This window comes from Poecilia latipinna, unplaced genomic scaffold (assembly GCF_001443285.1).
Source record: "Poecilia latipinna isolate Pla-1442-1.1 unplaced genomic scaffold, P_latipinna-1.0 Scaffold45, whole genome shotgun sequence".
Taxonomy (NCBI): Eukaryota; Metazoa; Chordata; class Actinopteri; order Cyprinodontiformes; family Poeciliidae; genus Poecilia; species Poecilia latipinna.
In genome coordinates, this window is record NW_015112661.1 from 110,567 (window position 1) to 128,439 (window position 17,873).

Here is a 17,873-nt window from a genome sequence, read left to right on the forward strand (position 1 = left end):
ATGCCTTTCAGAAGCAAACTCCACCAACAGCTTCACAGATCCTCTGCGTTACTTAACAGTGTCCATCTACAGCCAATAGTAAAACATTTTTCTAAATATTTTGCAGTGAGATATTGCCATAAAAAATTATTTAAAGACTTTTAACACTACTGTACCAATGTTTCCAATGAATATGGAAGTCGATGTGTGCAGCTGTGCATTTCATATCTCAGCATCTTGAATATTATGTTGAAAACCACACAGACGTGACGTGTGTCTGTTCGCCCGGGGCACCAAACAGTCTGGGACCGCCCGTGTTAACGCAGCACAAATATGCACAAACAAATCAGCAAAACATTATTCTGCATAATAGCAGCTTAAATGTTCACCTTAAACCCTCCAAATACATTGCGCATTAGCGCAGAACTGAAATTTCTTCCATTTTTGTATCTGCATGAATGTTGAATAAATCCGGCAATTATTCAAAATTCTAAGATGAACCTAGCTTAACCTAAAGTAGCCCCGTTTTTCTGTTGCGACTCGAAATAACTTGTCCGACAGCAGCAGCACACGGGCTGTTACGAGGGCGGGGCTCTAGTTGAATACTTTAGGTGCGCCACAAACAGATTTCCTGTAAATTGGAAAGGTGAACTTTCAGCGGCGGCAAAGCTCGGAAAAACACACCGACAAAATGAGTTTCGATCTTTCTTCAGGTATGTATAAATCTATGACACATTATACTTTTCACTATCCCTTGCAGATATGTATCCGTCTGTAATTTCTGGGACTTTATTAGAAAAATAAAAAGAGATTTGTGCAACAAATCTCTTTGTTACGCAATGCTTTTCCTCGAAAGTCTTTGTTATTGGCTATGTCTGTTTTCAAACTACCTCATTTGCAGCTGCGGGTGAGGAGAAGATAACGAAGGAGGACGCACAGAAGGATGAGTTCAGCTTACCTTGGAAAAAAAATAAAGATAAAAAGGTAAGAGGTATTTGCAACTAGTCGCTACCAGGAGCAGGATTTTTTTCTTTCTTCTTTTTTTCATTGGCTGAAATCTACAAGGAAATGCTGCGGATTTGTGTTTACATTTGTCATTTGAAAATGCATCCATGTTTTACACGTATCTGGAGGCTTTTGAGCAGTGCAGGTCTCGCTCTGTTATATGAATCGTGTACCCCAAGAGCCATCATTCATCAGTTTGATCCTGTGCAAACTCTTTCTGTTCTCAGGGTGACAAGTCCGATAGCAAGGACAAGTCTGATCACAAGGAAAAGTCCAAGGACAAGTCTGATCACAAGGAAAAGTCCAAGGACAAGTCTGATCACAAGGAAAAGTCCAAAGACAAGTCTGGTCACAAGGACAAAGATGGTGAAAAGAAGAAAAAGAAGGAAAAGAAGGAAAAGAGAGGTTCCTCATCTTCCTCTTCATCTTCCAGCGGTGATGAGGTAGAGTATCCCCACTTATTTGATAACTAAATATCTGGTCCTGTTTGCTCTGAAGAAGAACTTTACCAGATGTTCAATTCTAATATTTTTAGAAAGCATAGAAAATCCAATGAAATGCAGCTGAACATGCACCATGTCGCCACACCTGCAGTCACAGGTTCACAGCAAAATCATTGTTTTCTAGCCTGTGTGTACAGCATCCATAACTGGTCTTACTGGTGTTGCACATTTTATAATGCACCACACCCCATATGTTTGCATACTCTGTGTATGGATGAGTTCCTATCATTCAGAATCTACAGATTGATGAGTGGCGGTTACCCAGCCCATAGTGGGCGGGAAGTAGCCAGTTTAACAGTCGTGAAAGGAATGTTGTCTGACAGCTGTTAATTCCCTACTTCCCTTTTGTTTGAACCCGACTAGATTAATAAAGTAAATACGGGAGTTATGAATCTCTTTTGTTTTCTTTCTTACTGTATCTTCTCCAGTAACATTTGCTGTCATTTCAGGAATGATCTCCCCTGTGGACCTGGCCTGCTCTGTTTGCCACTCCATTCTTGTTTGTTATAATGGTGTATGTGGTTTATCTGTACCAACCTGTACACAATGTGAAACAAAACTGATCTGAAGAAGTAAACGGTTACAAGAAGTCTATTTGCTTCGTATTTCGCCGTCTGTGTTTTGATCTCGCCACAAGATGGCAGTGGCTGCTATTTTTTTAAAGTCTGCAGAGGTTTGATGTTAAAGTAGGAATATACGTTGTAGAACTGAATAGAGTAGTTTCACATTAATTATAAAATCTACTTGGTTAAGTGTAAAAATAAAACGGTTTGACTTCTGGAAATTGGGGAGGATACTGAGCAGGAACGGTGACTAATGCGATGACATCCATAAATGAGCAACCTATGAGTGGTTCCTATAAACTAAACATTTAAAAGGAGATACATTTTTATCATAAAATTCCCACATCACTTGATCTATAATTATGCTTTTGTTACAAAGTTCCATCAATTTTTACTTATCAATCCACTGATATTGCTCATGCTTGCTTTAATATTTCCATCTGGTGACTATAATCTGTATTTTTAGGTGCTGGTGGTCAGCCAGCTCAGAGCTTTTCAGATGCAGCCATACTTCCTGAAACTTTCCACATTTTCTTATGTCCCAAAAAGAAACTTCAATGTATTTTATTTGACTGATGTGAATTACTGGTTTTAATTCGTTTCTTCCTAGCAAATCTAAATGTGTATGGGATTTTTATTCTTTTTACTTGGATTCCCCTCAGTCAAAATCTGTTCTTTTAACCTTCATGAGAATTTCTGTTTTACCAGTCTAATCTAGCGAACCTCGGAACCATTCAAAGTGCATCATTTTTATACCAAGATTAAGCTGCACACCTGTTGGCTCTTTTTACTAATTCACTGACAGGCGAGGGGAAATGATTACACTAGATTTTACTTAGGGGTATCAGGGTGAACATTTCTAATGTAATTGATTCCCACTTACCGAACAAGCCTGCATTCATTTATCTCTCAATAAAATACAATGAAGTTTATGGTTGGGATGCAACACTGTGGGTAAAGAGCCTCCTGGAGGTCTCTTACGAAATATTACGCTGGACATTAACAACAGTTGGATAAAGCTATGCATTTAATGTTTAAATCGGTCATCCATATTTAAACGTTTTTTGTTTAGAAAAAAAAAAAGAAATTCTAGGGGAAATGGCTTTTTTCCCTACAATAATGCAATCAGTTATTTTTATATTTGAATGCCAACTAACTCCTCAGTGAGGTTACTGGGACTGCTGATTGTAAGGATGTGGATTGAGAAATTCATGAGGTGAACAATACTTTCTCATTCTGCCACCCTGCAGCTTTCGCCAATCTGTAAACAAAGGCCAATGATTTCCGTCTAGGCAGCAGAGGATTTGAGTCCCTTTTTTGATGCCCAAGCTTTTGCACCACAGTCAAAAATCCTCTTTTTGCTCCACTAATATGCTCTTGCTGTTTCAAGAATATTTTTTTTTGAAAAATGTTTAACCATTATGCTTTCTATAATGGATTTTACTTTAAATATCACGGCGGCCTCACCATGAGCTTGTAGTGCGGTGTGACCTATTTAGAGACACCAGTGGTCCATCAAAGAAGATGATAAAGTATCTAAAAACAACTGACTGTGGAGAAAACATTCCCAGAGAAAGGGTGCTGAAAGCTTTCAAAGTCATTCTGAAAACATCCATCAGTTGTCTATACCTGCTTATCTATATGCAGGGTTGTGGAGGGGCTGGAGTGCCCTTAAGTGATCATTGGGTGTGAGACGGTTTACCCTGTCTCACGCTGTCAGGGCAACACAGAGACACGCATACTGTAGGATAGACATCCATTCAAATGTCCATTTTGAGAAGCCAATTAAACAAACAGTCGTGTTATTGGAATGTGGGAGGAAATTAGAGAAAACTCACATCTGGAAACGGAGAACGTGGAAACAACATGAAGACCTGAGGCTGGAATTCAAACTGAGAACCTTCTTGCTGCGCCAACAAACAGCCCAACCTGAAAATAGTGGGCAATATTTTTTTTTGCAAAAATGAGTTGCTGTCATTTATCAACTATACATTTAGTCCCATATTTTGTTATATATTAAAAAAAAACAACAAAAAAACAAAAAAACAACTAGGAGTTTTTGGTATTATGTGGGAAAGCTTCTGATTAAATAATAGCCTTTTAATATTACAGGGCGACGCTTAGCTTTTCAGAGAAGGCAATGTTTTTTATTTCAATATATTTAAGCATGACTTTTCCATTTTGCATTATTTATACCTCAGATAGTTTGGAAAAAGGACAGTTTAGTAAGTTTTAGGAGAATTCTTCAATGCAGTAGCTTATAAGTAACCCTCCAAGGTTATAAGAAAGTGCTTTTAAAATACTTGGGCGTCTATCAAAGTTGTACCCGTGCCACGAAAAAATCCATTGAAGACCAAAGGTAAATGTTCTGATGCCAACAAAGGTTCAACAAGTCAAAGCCAATGCAACACAGCACAAAAAAAAACAAAGGCTTAGTTGTTTACTTGACATCAATATTTAGGCTACAGTAAACTCCATGACAGATGTCCAGAGGAGACTTGCAGCATTTAGCAACAAGGATCTCCTTCAGGTCTTCTGAATCTTTTATGCGAGGGGGGGTGGAATAAAAGAAAAATGGAACGGTTTCAGAGACGAATCAATAATAAATCAAGCATGCATCTTTTCTGGGGCTGCTGAAGAAGCCCAATTTAACCCATCCATCATGTTCAGAGCTGTGTTTCTTATTTAAATCTGTAAGGGGAGTATTGAAAGCAGCAATCAGAAGAAAGGCTTACAAGAACATTTCTCCAAAAGAATTGATATGGCCAGAAGGTGTGAGCGTAAGCCGGGTCAAAATGTATTTCTCATAAATCTTGTCCTGTGGCGTGTCTTACACTTCTCGGCTTGTGTTGGTTGTTGTTTAATTTCCTTCTGCGATTTGCACAGAAAATTTATTTAGCATGTGTTCAGAAAAATCAAAGAAAATTTCAGTTATGGATTACCAGGCGTGTATATAAGACATGTGCTTTGAAAATGTTGCACAAATTTATTTTAAAAATAATTCACAACACAAATGAAATTAATGGTAAAATTATTTGTAAAAATGAAAGACAATACCTGTAAGCTGAATATCTGGTTTTAGCTATGCAGTTGTCAATGATGCGACTTTTATTAAGATATTTTTCTTTTAGTTATTTTCCTTAGTGCACTTTTGGAAATGATTTCCCATTCCAATTTTAATTAAATCAATAAATGAAGATAATGTGTAACTAAAGGATTCAAGTAACACCTCCAATAATGGTCTGTTATGTATTTCAAAGTATATTTTATGCTTCTATTAAGTCTGATCTATAAAGTCTGATCTGACTCATGATTTTATAGTCAACATTTACCTTACAAACAAGTATTTGGCTCAGAAAAGTGTTCTTAAGCAAAGAGTAAGACTCCTTACAGGTGCAGAAAAGTGCATTCTGGTTGAAAGAAGAAAGTTGGGCAAACATTTGAAACTTCAACGAAACCAGCATCCCCTTGTGGCGGCTCAAGGTTATAACATTTTCACTTCAATCTTAAAATATAGCAGCTGCAAAGACACATGGCCAGATTCACTTTTTGTCAAGCAAGATTGAGTCACTGCAGGAAGTTAGATGAGAGGCAGTTTACAACTATTGTTACCTGACGTTTGGAAGAGGTGTTTATTAATTATTATTATTATTATTATTATGAACTGACAATTTTCAATAGGTCTTAAACATCGTTTTTACTGTGAATATGGCTGTTTTTTTATCTAGAAGTAAAACGTAGTCACATTGATAGATTTTCTCATAAAATTAGTTGAATGTTGTAAATCTACTCCTGAAAGAGAACTTCCACTTGTCTCACTCAGCTTGTAGAGTGAGACAAGATATCCTCCCATTCACCTGGATGTGATCCAGCACAATGTGTATTGCTTTGTCTTTGAAACTTGCACAATTTACAAAAAAAGTTGCAAAATCTTTAAAACAGCAACTGATTCTTCAGTGTGTGCGTGTAGGTCTAAATCTTCTATCTGAAATGCTGTGAAAAGGAAGGATGTAGACAGCGATGCAAAAGCCTCAGGGCATTCTTCAGATGCTCCGACCCTAATATGTCTATTGTCTGAAATCCTGAAGACAGGGTGGAGGGATAGTTTTACATTCATTGTGTGGTTTTTCTCTTTGATAATAGTCATTCTCCAATTTTCTAAAACCCAAATTAGTGAGGAGCTACAAACAAAAAAACACTGCAGCTGTACCCTTATGTTTGCATGCGGGGAAAACTTCCAGACTGGTCATGCTGTAACGTTTAAAAGATCCCAGCAGTCATTTGGTGTTGAGGTGAGCCAAGTGTCATCAATGGATCAGAGTGATTAGAGGCCTGAATGCAGGTCCTTTGATGGCGTCTTCTTTGTAGCGTACAGTATTTCAATCACTCACGGCATGCTTTGGTCTCTCTTACCCCCCACCTCCTGCAGTGGTAAACAACCCACCTCACATTTCCTGCAGAGCAAGCATTGCAGAGTTCACCTGAAAAGCTGCATGTTGCACTGACACTGCATTGATATTTACATTACAAACTAGGAATAATGACTCAGATATGAGGGCCTAATATAGCAATCGTGATCAAAGAAGCCACTGAATTTTGTGTGTATGGCAAAAAAAGAAAAAAAAAAGAAAACAGTTACACAGCAGAAATGTAGCTCTGATTTATTAGAGTTTATATTTGTCATTGTTATTTATAGCAACACTAATTTAAATGTGGCATGAAACTAAAGCTGTAGCACAATGTGGGTGTCAAAAATTACTTTGTTTATAAGTATTCTATTCTATTCTATTCTATTCTATTCTATTCTATTCTATTCTATTCTATTCTATTCCAGTGTTCTCAGTCGTACTGTGCGCGCGCCGCAGGAGGGCATGAACGTCTCCCTCTTGTCTAGCGTCAGCGGTCTCCCAGCAACAACCGGGCTCGCGCTCATCTCAATCATCCGCAGCTGAGCGAAGTCAAGCCGCGCAGACTCACTCGCGCTGAAGTGGGCCGGCGGAAGTGTTGCCTAGAAAATAAACGCCTTTCTAGTTCAACCTTTCTTCGATTGATTCTGCCCAGACGGCTTGCTGTCGTGACATTACGTTCCTTCAAATAAAGTATAAGGTTAAGACGCTCGGCCCGTACATTAGCCTTGCAGGTCCTATTGGTTTAAGCTAACGGATCCTACATACACCCAAAACAGGAGGCACAGAAATAGGTAATAAAAATAGTTCAATTAAAACAACTTGTTTTCATTTCAGATATATTTAGACTGGATATGTCTTGAAGGAAACGCCTGGGACAAACTTTCACACCGCATATCCTTGTTATCAGCAGAGAAGGAAATTTGACATGTTTCTTCTTTTGCCCTTTAAACTGTTTGTGCACAAAAATAATACCAAATCAATGCCAGATATAGAAAGTTTAAGTTGTCATTGAAAACCTGCAGACAAGCAAGGTCCCTCACTGCACCACTTTGGACAATTTTGTAGCCATAAAAGTGCAAAAATAAATCCATTTCAGACGTAGGAGGGTTAAACAAAATGTCAGGATTTGCCCAATAAAATTGATGTAACAATTTTCATTTTGCAATTGCATATGTGTTGAATTCCAACAAATTTGTTTCAAATGTGTCATTCCTAACAATTTCACTTGAATCAAAAATTATTAGATTACTGTAATATTAAAAAAAAAAAAGTTGAAAAAATTGCTTGGTAGATATTTTAATTATTAAAGGACAAAATGTCAAGGGCAAAAAAAACATGTTTTCTGATTACAGAGCATCTTCTCTATCCTAACACACACCAGGATCAAGCCTACTTTTTTATAGGGAGTTTAGACAGTAACAGTAAGGCATCTCTGAGATTGTGAAGATACAACTATGAAGTAATATTATGCTAAATATAGGTATGCTTAAAAAAATACAGAAAGTTAATTAGAATAACAAACACCGTAGTACAACTTAAATTGACTGGTCGGAGAACTTTAGGCTTTGACTGCATAATTCTGCAGGGCGTCTTTTATTTTGAAAAGCACATAGCGGAACTGGTAGTGCCTCTCTTTCTGGCCAACTTTCTTGGAGGTCCGCTCAGCCAGAGCGGAGCAGACGAGAAACCATGGAGCGCAACAAGACGCGTCGGAGAGACTCAGCAAGCGGACGGGAAAAGTGCCAGCCTCGGAGCCTTTTCTAGGTCTCTTTCGGCGTCAGCAGGCAGATTTGGGGACGTCAGTGGGTGGACTCTGACTTCTGTGCAGGCGTGCGTAAAAGTGACTGGAGAGGTGCCGGTAGAGAAAAACAGTCTTGGAGTCACCGTCAGCTACCAACGGATAAGGAACGGTCGAGGAGAAGTGATCATAAGGAATCTGGAGTAGAGAGAGTATATAGTGACGCTGTGTTTTGTGTTTTCAATCATGTTTGAGGAAAAGACACGGGGGTGCGCTGCGTAAAGTCACAGATTTGTGTCCCATGTCGGTACAAGGAGCGGCTACTTTCCTTTAAGGAATCTGCGAATCTGCGAGAGTTCTGCCAAGAAACAAGCTCTGAACTTATAGTGAGAACGAGTCTGTGAAAACTCCAGAACCATGGTGAAGTTTCAGAACTCAGACCTGTGGATAGCCTGGATGGTTATCTTCTGCATGGAGGGTAAGTTGTGTGGCACTTCTGAACTTGCTTACTTACCCCTAACACCTTACTCTAGTTGTAGATTTACAGTGATGATAGGAAATGCTCAAAGAGGGCAAATCCTCCTGACAAAACTTTCTGCTTCTGCGCAGCTAAAACAGATCCATGTGGAATTAAACTATGTCAAACAAACAAACAAGGGGATAAAAACCCGTGCCACAGCCGTTTGATCCCACCCTTCCCTATTGGAGTCTGTGTGGATCAAGCAGACAAATCCCTGGCAGTTCCACAAAAACTAAAGTCCACATTTTCAAGCACTTTCGTCTCTCTCTCTCTCTCTCTCTCTCTCTCTCTCTCTCTCCCACACTAGTCGCCATGTCCTTTCTGTCCAAAGCGCTTTTGATTGTGAACGTCTTATCTCTAATGCGCTCTGCTGCGCCTGATATCGCCTTTGCTCGTCTTACACAACAGGATGTCTAAAATTATTATCTATTTGCGTGTCAAATCACGCAGTCGTCACTGATACACATGGACAGGCGTGGTTACAGTGGTGGTGGGACCGTCCGGGGTTTGAAATAGAAACGGAGCAGACGGTGGAGGGTTGCGCTGGTAATCCGTCCGATTAACGAGAAGTAGGCTATGGTGAGCAGCAGCAGCGCAGGAGAGCGCGCCGGGCCAGGCGTCCCCGGAGAAAAACCACTGTGTATTCCTGCACTTCTCCAGAGGGAATTACACGATTTGCGTGTGCAAACATTGTGCTTCTTTGCTGACCTCTCTTTACTTCTTAGTTGCGGGGTTAGTACATTATTCCTGCCGAATAATCCAGCGACATTCCTCCGTTGCACGTTAAGTAAGGTTGTTCCACTTTTGCTGTTTGTATAAACTAGCAAGCCCAGAATTAAACACTTTGTATTACAGAGCGGCTTTAGCTACAAAAAAAACAAACAAACAAACAAAAAAAAACTAAAATAAGATAATAATTATTACTACAAAATGAGTCTACTTTATTAAGTAAAAGAAGATATTAATTATTCCTCCATCATTAGCCTAATTTATTACATATAATTTATTAATAATAAGAAAGAATCCTCTAGCTTATTCATTGCAAAAGAGAAAGAAATGCTTGAACTCCCTCATACCTATGGACTGGTACGATAACCTTAGGTAAAAATGCGACATTGCATGAACACAAATGTTGAAAGTAATTGCACATATTCAGAGGGAAATCTGAAGTGCTTATTCCACACAACAGTAACTGAATTTTACCATTCTTTTCCATCTGTTCCTGGAGAAGAATTACCTTAATAATGCAAAAAGAACTGATCGACATCTTTACGTTCCACAGCACGACTATGATTTTTTTTCCAGATAAAACTGATAAACTTGTCCTTCTTGTAAGTGTTGTCGCTGTCTTTCATCCACCGTCTGTCAGTGTGCAGAAACATTTGGGTGAAAGGCTGGGGAAAGCTTTGCATTACTCTCCATAAGGCCTGAGAGGAGTCCAGGCCACTCATACGCTTTCTCCGGAACCTCATTGACAGTATGTTTAATTCTAGGAACATCATATGCCTAAAGAGTTTTAGGCACTTTTAAAAAAAAGCTTGATACCGGTAATCTCCCCCCATGTCTGTCTCAGAGTCAAACACCTTGGATTCAATATTTTCTCTGAAAGACACACTCCCTTTGCCACGATGTGTGAATCAGAGAACTAAAATTGAATCTAATCCTTATCAGCCAGGTGTTTCACCCTGCTGTTCCCTTTTATTTTTAGCTGTATACCTCTGCTGACAATGTACTTTCTTGTGCCTCTGCAGCTTTACTCACATGTGGGTAAAAATGCATAATTTGATTGTTGAGATCAGTATTGGCCTATAAATGAACAAGAGCATTACCTATGTTTGTTCTCCCGCTGCATCTGTTCCTCTAGAGATCAGGATCCACTAAGATAACTAAGTGCAAATTAAATCATTTAGGACTCCAGTGTGAGCTCTATTAACAGTCCAACTTGTTTATGGTCAGCGCTTCTTTCCTCTTCTCACGTCTTCCAGTGTTTCTATAAATAAGCTCTGATGCAGCAAAGCCAGTATTGATTGTTGTTGCTTGTTTTGGCAGCATGTACTGACCTCCACCTTTTTTTTTTTTTCACGCCAGACATTGTCACTAGAATAATTTGATCAGTTCCAATAAGTGTAAGCGGACACTTCATTGTTTGGGGGTTTCTTAGCAATGAGAACTGAGAGGATTCACTCCCGTTTAATTGTTGTTGATCTCTGTTGTCAACCGCTAGACTGGAGGAGAGGAATGTTGTTGAAAAACTGAAAGAGGAAAAGTTTTGAAAAAAAATAAATAAATAAAACTGTCAGTGACCTAAACAGAACTCCTTACTGACTCAGCTTAGCTCATCGCTGGTTCTTCCAAGCTCTCAGCATTAGTTAGAGGACATGTCATGTTCTCTTTAGCCGTCATCGCTCCCAAGTTACTCATAAATATTCTATTTTCATCTCTGAGTTGGTTGCATTGATGGAAAGTTGACTTTCCTACTATTTCCTACTATTTAAAAGATTTTAACATTTTGACTTATTATAATAATAATCATCAAACTGTTATATTTAGATGTTATGCACATTAATTTTTTTGGCACCCTTCTGTTGCCAAAGTGCTATTATTATTTTTTTTTTCTTTTTAACATGATTCTGTTGAGCCACTTTTAAAAAGCAACGTTTGATTTCCAATGAATAATTTTCATAGCATTTTATTTATTATTACTTTTGTCTCGTTCACGTTATTTCAGTGACCAGTGGGTTTTTCAGTGATAAACAGAGGTCCAACAATTTTGTCAACATGTATGCCACCGACCATTTTACAGGAAAAATTGTGCCATGTAGATGTGTAAAGACGGTTCAGACTAACCCAAAATTCTTGGAACTGTAACGGTACAAAGTGTTTCTCAAAAGAATTGAATTTGGGGCTGGTGTTTACGACGGTACACCAAATTTTCTAGCGACTAAAGCGTAAAGCGACTGAGAACCTCTTGTCATTTTCCTTCCGCTTTTGAATTTTGCACTACATTGTGCTGGCCTATCACTCAAAATCCTAATGAAATACATTGAAGTCTGTGGCGGCACCATTAGAAAATGTTGAAAAGTTCAAAGTAAATTAATACTTTCACAAGGCACAGTACAGCAGGGTCTATGTTCTTATAAACTGATTTGGGACTTGACACAACAAACCCTCAGGCGATATACCAGCACAGAGCTGCTCTGTCCATGATGCCCCGATTTTTTATTTTTGCGATCCACCCAGAACATCGCCGCGGGGTGCAGCAGGAGCCGATCCGGGGCTTCAATCAATTCGACAAATTAAATCCAAGCGGAGGTTGTGACTGAACTTTTCAACCATCTGCTTTTATTTGTTTTGCTGGTGTGCATAGCACATCTTATGGAACATTTCAAATTAGCATTCACGGGAACGTTCAGATTAGCCTCCAGGCTTAAATCTGGCTGTCCGCATGTTTTGGGTGAGAAGCCCAGTGAGAACAAAACGCATTAGAGTCGGAGACAACATGAAGTTTTCTCAAGCTCGTTGACATTCAGGGCACTTTGTGTTTGCATCAAAGCTGAACTCAGACCAATAAATCTGCTCTCCTCTCTGACCATAAGCTTGTTAACCTTTGAGGGTTTGCTTAAAAAAAAAAAAACAGCCTGAAATTGCAAAGCGGGTCTGGATTGTCTGTCGTATGCTGCCTCGTTCTGTTCTCGGATTTAATTTCCGAGTCTGATGTCTGATCTGCACCTCTCAGTTTTTAGCAATGAGCAGCACTTTGTTGAGATTACGGCTAAAAAACCCACTGAAATATCTCTGGGAAAACAGTGTTAAACTGGATGGGTAAACCAGGTTTTACATTACAACAGAGAGAGAATGTTTACGCACGCATGGGTCGATGCTAAAGCATGAGCACACGTTTCAGTGATTTATTTAGGATTTTTAAATAGACAAACACAAAGTGGTGCTTAAAAGTGAACAAGAATGTATTTAACATTGCACAAAAAATTCTGTAAAGTGTGGTGTGTTTATGAATTCAGTCCGCTTGCGTGAATATCTTGTAGAACCTCCCTTCACTGCTGCCTATTTAAGATCATTGTGCTGCTGGAAGGTGAAGCTCTGCCCCAGCCTGAAGTCTTCTGCAGCATCTTTCAGATTTTCTTCAAGGACTGCCCTTTATTTAGCTCAGTCCATCTTCCCATCTCCTCTGACCTGCTTCTCCACAGTGCGATGCTCTCAACAGCCTCTTATTCTTCTGTTGTTGTATGTCCAAGAGAATGTGCAATGTTAGAAAGTCTCATGTTGGCCTTGTCTGACAAGATGGCCTTCTCCCAACTTGAACGTCTGAGTACATCCTCTCAACATTGTTTTCATTCCTGCTCCTGTTTTGTAAAGGCTAGATTTGTGGTGTGCTTGAGCAACAGTTGCCCTGGTAACGGATTAGCCCACCTGAGCTGTGGATCTCTCCAGCTTCTCCACAGTTGCTATGAGCCTCAGCTGCTCTTTGACTATAGCTGTCATTGCCCCACTTTAAGCCTCACAACTTTCTGCTTGACCTGTTGACCTTCACCTGTCTGTTGTGATCTTTGGTCTTTGCTGACACTGTTATTGAATTAATGTTCTCTAACAGACACGAGGCCATTTATACTGATGTTAAATGCAGCAAAGGTGGACACCATTTACAACTTTTGTGACTTTTGAAAGCAATTCGTTGCACAAATTTAGAGATTTCTTTTAATAAAACATTTAAAAAGCCGTCCGTCCGTCTATCTATTGTCTTGCATTTTATCTGGGGTTGGGTTGCAGGGGGCAGCAGCTTGAGCAGAGAGACCCAGACGTCCCTCTCTCCAGCTCCTTCGGGGGAATCCCAAGGCGTTCCCAGGCCAGCTGAGAGAAACAGTCCCCACAGCTTGTTCTGGGTCTTCCTCCTCCTCCTGAAGGTGGAAGATAAAGTACAAATAACTTTGTAGTAATCAGTGTACTCTGTCAGCTAAGATGTTTCTATGGATGCTTGGTTTTGCTGTATGTTTTTGTTTACAGTTAGTGAAAAAAAAATCACTGAAAAAAATAAGCTTTCAAAAGAAAAATAATAATAGTACACCTAAACTGCCCTTCGACACACTGGGCTTTTAAGGCCCACTCCACTCCTGTCACCCTATGTGATCTCTCCTTGATGTTTGATGAAGTCCTCCTAACGCAATATACCGTCTTTCACTGCTAATGCAGAACACGATAAAAAAATAATAATCATCCACTCTGTGTAATTTTCATCTGGTGAGTAGTGTCCCCCCCGCCCCCACCCACCTCTTTACGCCTGCTGCTAAAAAGGAGCAGCTGGAACAAGAGTGTTGGACAGATGGAACTTTCCACCTCGATTATTTTTCACACTAAAAATAGCCTCTCAAAAAATTAAAAGACCTCTGGGACCCCGTGCAAAGTGCATGCGCACGTGTGCGGCGCACGTCTGAGCGACAGAGACATGGGTTAACTTCAGACGACGAATCCGTCCCCCTGGATGATGGCAGCAGCAGTCGTCCTGGGAGTGTGAATGAATAAAAGATGGGCAGATATTTGGAGGAGGGAGCGAGAGAGAGAGGAGCTTTTGCCCAGTCCCCTGGTCTCTTAAGCACACATTAAACTAAACCCCAAAGAGTGCACAGGGCCGCGGTGCTGTGCGGCACTTGGCCCGAGCATCTGGGCTGAACATCTGATGTGGACGGTTCACAGAGGTTTGGGGGGCTGGAGGTTTGGGGCTCTGAGGTTTTTCGGGTTGGCTATGTCTTTAATCAAAAGGAGGTAAACATGAGCACACGCAGGGAGCAGGGTGATGTTGACGCACTGCTGTTATCATTTGGGTCTGATACTGCACTCGGCGCATTCGGGTTGGATGATGAAACTGCAGGCATCGTGAAGACGCCTGTGCACTTGTCAAACAAAATTCAAAGAGATTTTTTTTTTCTTTTTGTTGCTTAGAGTCTTGTAAAAAAACTTTGATTTCTGATGCAAGTTAATTCATTTCAGATAAGAATAAGATAAGAAGTTTTATGAACTAAGTGACTTTCATTTATGATAGGGACGACATTAAAAGCTTTTCATCAGTGAGTAAAGAATTAGAATTAAATGATGTGCTGCACAAGATCTGACCACAGCAAGATAATTTTCCCTTTCTGTGTTCCGTGTGATAAAGAGATTATTTTAAGAGCTGTTTTAGAACTTTATGTTTGGTTTTAGGTCCAGGAGTGCTGCATACCCATATTCCTGAGAATCCATGATAATATCCGTGTCTGGGACAGACTGTGACAGCTTGTAGACGTTAAACGAGAGGAACTTTCAGCTTGATTTTCCTCTTCAGCATGGTTCTGTGTGAGCTCGTGGTGAGCCCTTACTATATGCATATTTAAAGTCGATGTCTTCCTCATGTCACGGCACCCTGACGATCCTGCCCTTGAAACGATCAGCCCTGTTTTGCCGGCTGCTAAGGTTTTGACGGTTGAGCCTTCGCTGTCAGCTCTCGCGCATCACTTCAGTAACTCAGGGAGATGTTTGCCTCATGCAGACACAATATGAGTTGGATCACTTTTTTGTGTGTATACCTTGAGAGATTTAGATAACTGCTTGTTCTCAGAAACTTTGCTTTTACTTCAAAGGTTAAAAGTTTGGTTTACTAAAAGTTTTGCGACAATAAGGCAAACAGAAATAAATCAGTTTAATCTGTATAATCGCAGTGTTTCCAGTTTAAAGTGTTGGGAAACAGACCAATCAGAAAGAATTAGTATTGTTCCTGAGACCTCAAAATATTAAGATTAAGAGTTAGTAATCCACCTTTGAATCTCTGTAACACTTCAAATAGCCCAGTTGTAGTTTTACAATCAAACAGAAACACTTTAAGGTCCGTCCTGACGCTATTTATCCTCCTGGACCGGACTAAAATATTGCCGTACTCATTTTCTTCCAGGCACCGGCTCAAACTCTCATGTCCGTAACAATCCATGTTAATTGACTTATACTTCACAGAAGCCCTCCTACACCGCTCACTTCCTTGGGTTGGTGCGCTTGATAGATTGTGGCTCTCAGGGACTGCCATGGGGTCGTTAAGTTGTTCTCTGTTGTTGCTGGGAATAGTTGCTGTGTTCATCACTGTAAGCCTTTATGTGCACAGATCAATGGAGAAAGAAATACATTATTCCCACAGGTGTGTGGGTGGATGCGTGTGCGTGCGTGTGTGTGTGTGTGTGTGTGTGTGGTGACAGATGGGGTGTTTGGGCTGATGAACCTCTGGAACATAAATTTCACTTGTCCCAAAGGATCAAGGTTTCCCCGAGCCCGTAATGACCTCATCAGTCTAAACCACCAATCACAAAGCTTCAGGTCACACTGTGTTTGAGGTTCGTTAAGCAGCGCTCACTAACACTCTCTTCCATTGCTGATTTTCTTAGTTGATGACTGAATTAGGTGGTAGATTGTTTAATAAAAATATTAAACAATCTATAGGTGTTGGTGGTCACTAATCATTTCTTTTTAACATTCATATTTTTAAATAACGAGTTCCCATAAAACAATAAGTGGATCATCAGTATTTGCAGGAGTTTGGGGACACAGCTACCCACAAATAGCTAAAATTTGCAAATGCTTGAGACCCTCTCTAAAAACAACTGCGTATCTTAATACTTCAAACACCTAATATTCGTTCTTTATTGGGTTAGGAGGCATTAGAAGGTATTAATATGTATTGTATCAAAAATGGAGAAGCAGCTTTCAGTTTCTATCTACCTCAAATCTGAAACAAACTTCCAGAAAACTGCAAAACAGCCAAAACACCAAATTCTTTTCAATCATGGTTAGAGTTGCTTTTGATTAATAATAACTGAACGTTTGACCAGTAGATTTGATGTATATTTGATTGATGATTTTGATAACGACAAAATATAATGCTTGTAACTTGCTTTCTTGATTGGTTACTGTGTTATGTTTTATCATGTAAAGCACTTTGAACTGCCTCGTTGCTGAAAAGTGCTATGGAAATAAACATGACTTGACTTAAATTGTATGAGGAGCCAGTAATTGTGGCGAGACAATTATTTATTAACATGGGACTTTAATTGCCCTCTGAAATAATGTCGGTAAACGAAAGGCTGAATATTTCAACATTTTTCATTGTGTGACTATGTTACAGCGCTAAAAACACAATTTGATTAATGTTTTTTTTACGTGTCTTTGACAGGGATGCCAAAAAGACTAAAGGATGCTGTCAGTTTAGCCAAGCATGACAGTGTAACTGACAGTCATCCTCAAAGTTTCCAGGTTTATAAAACATCTTCCACTGGGTTTTAATCATTAATCTGTTTTAACATGTTGTCTGCTCCCACAAATCACTCCACTGGCTCCACAGTGAATGCATACAGAGAGGCAATGGTCTCCTTTTACGCACACATTAGTCTGAAGTTTTGCATGCCACTGCGCATTTCGATACTTTTATTTCTTTGGTTTATTTTCCGAAAATAAGCAGCGCATTTGCTGGATTTATAAGGATATATGCTACACACGAAGTGGTGCACATTAAAAGCAGATAATATTGTAATCTTATTCTCTGAGAGCACAAATGACTACTTTTTCTGCTGTCTGCCCTCATTAGAAGCAGTTAAACATGATGAGGGTAGTGTCAGGGAACGCACTGATGCTGATGTGGTCAGAGTATTACCACTCAAATGAAGAGATTTTTAAAGCACTAATGATTATCACTGTGCAGAAGCAGCTCCGCAGTGCTCCTTGGGGCAAAACAGAGAGTCTTTCCTCTGTCTACACTGACAGACGGCTCGTTGGGAGTCGTGTTTGCTCAAGGATGCGATGACGGATGTGGATTCAGCTGTGGGATTCTTTTAGAGAAGAGCTACCCCTACATGAGTGCGTTCTGACTGTATATTGGCATTTTCATCTCCCCTCTCTGAAGTATAACAGCCTCGCACCAGTAATTTGAAATTGACTGTTAATTGATCCTTTCAACGATTAAATGAGCTTACAGAGCTTGATGAACCCAGTTGGTGAACTGGTGTCATTCTGAGAGACAAGCTGATCACATGACCATTGATTTGAGCTTCGTGTCTGACAAAGACAGCTATGCATTTTCCAAGAATAGACAGGAGATAATTTCATTTGGATGCATGTAATTTTGTAAATTGT

General features: G+C 39.8%; 2 protein-coding genes across 4 annotated transcripts in view; both read left to right on the plus strand.

The window, feature by feature from the left end:
- Positions 1-582: 582 nt before the first annotated feature.
- LOC106957865 (protein PXR1-like) lies at positions 583-2,081 on the plus strand. The gene is made up of 4 exons (XM_015049393.1): positions 583-692; positions 881-963; positions 1,212-1,427; positions 1,937-2,081. The coding sequence occupies exons 1-4, from the start codon at positions 671-673 to the stop codon at positions 1,940-1,942; spliced, it is 327 nt and encodes a 108-aa protein (XP_014904879.1). The 5' UTR covers positions 583-670; the 3' UTR covers positions 1,943-2,081.
- Positions 2,082-8,111: 6,030 nt separating this feature from the next.
- igsf11 (immunoglobulin superfamily member 11) overlaps positions 8,112-17,873 on the plus strand; it is a 125,034-nt gene continuing 115,272 nt past the window's right edge. For all 3 annotated transcript variants that reach the window (XM_015049406.1, XM_015049411.1, XM_015049419.1), the window contains exon 1: positions 8,112-8,675. In XM_015049406.1, the coding sequence (XP_014904892.1) occupies positions 8,615-8,675 (61 nt within the window). In that variant the 5' untranslated portion in view covers positions 8,112-8,614. The remainder of the gene's footprint in view (positions 8,676-17,873) is intronic.

Coding starts and splice junctions, on each gene's coding strand:
- LOC106957865 (XM_015049393.1), top strand. CDS start 671: ATGAGTTTCGATCTTTCTTCAG. Junction 693..880: donor GAGTTTCGATCTTTCTTCAG/GTATGTATAAAT, acceptor CCTCATTTGCAG/CTGCGGGTGAGGAGAAGATA. Junction 964..1,211: donor AAAAAAATAAAGATAAAAAG/GTAAGAGGTATT, acceptor TTCTGTTCTCAG/GGTGACAAGTCCGATAGCAA.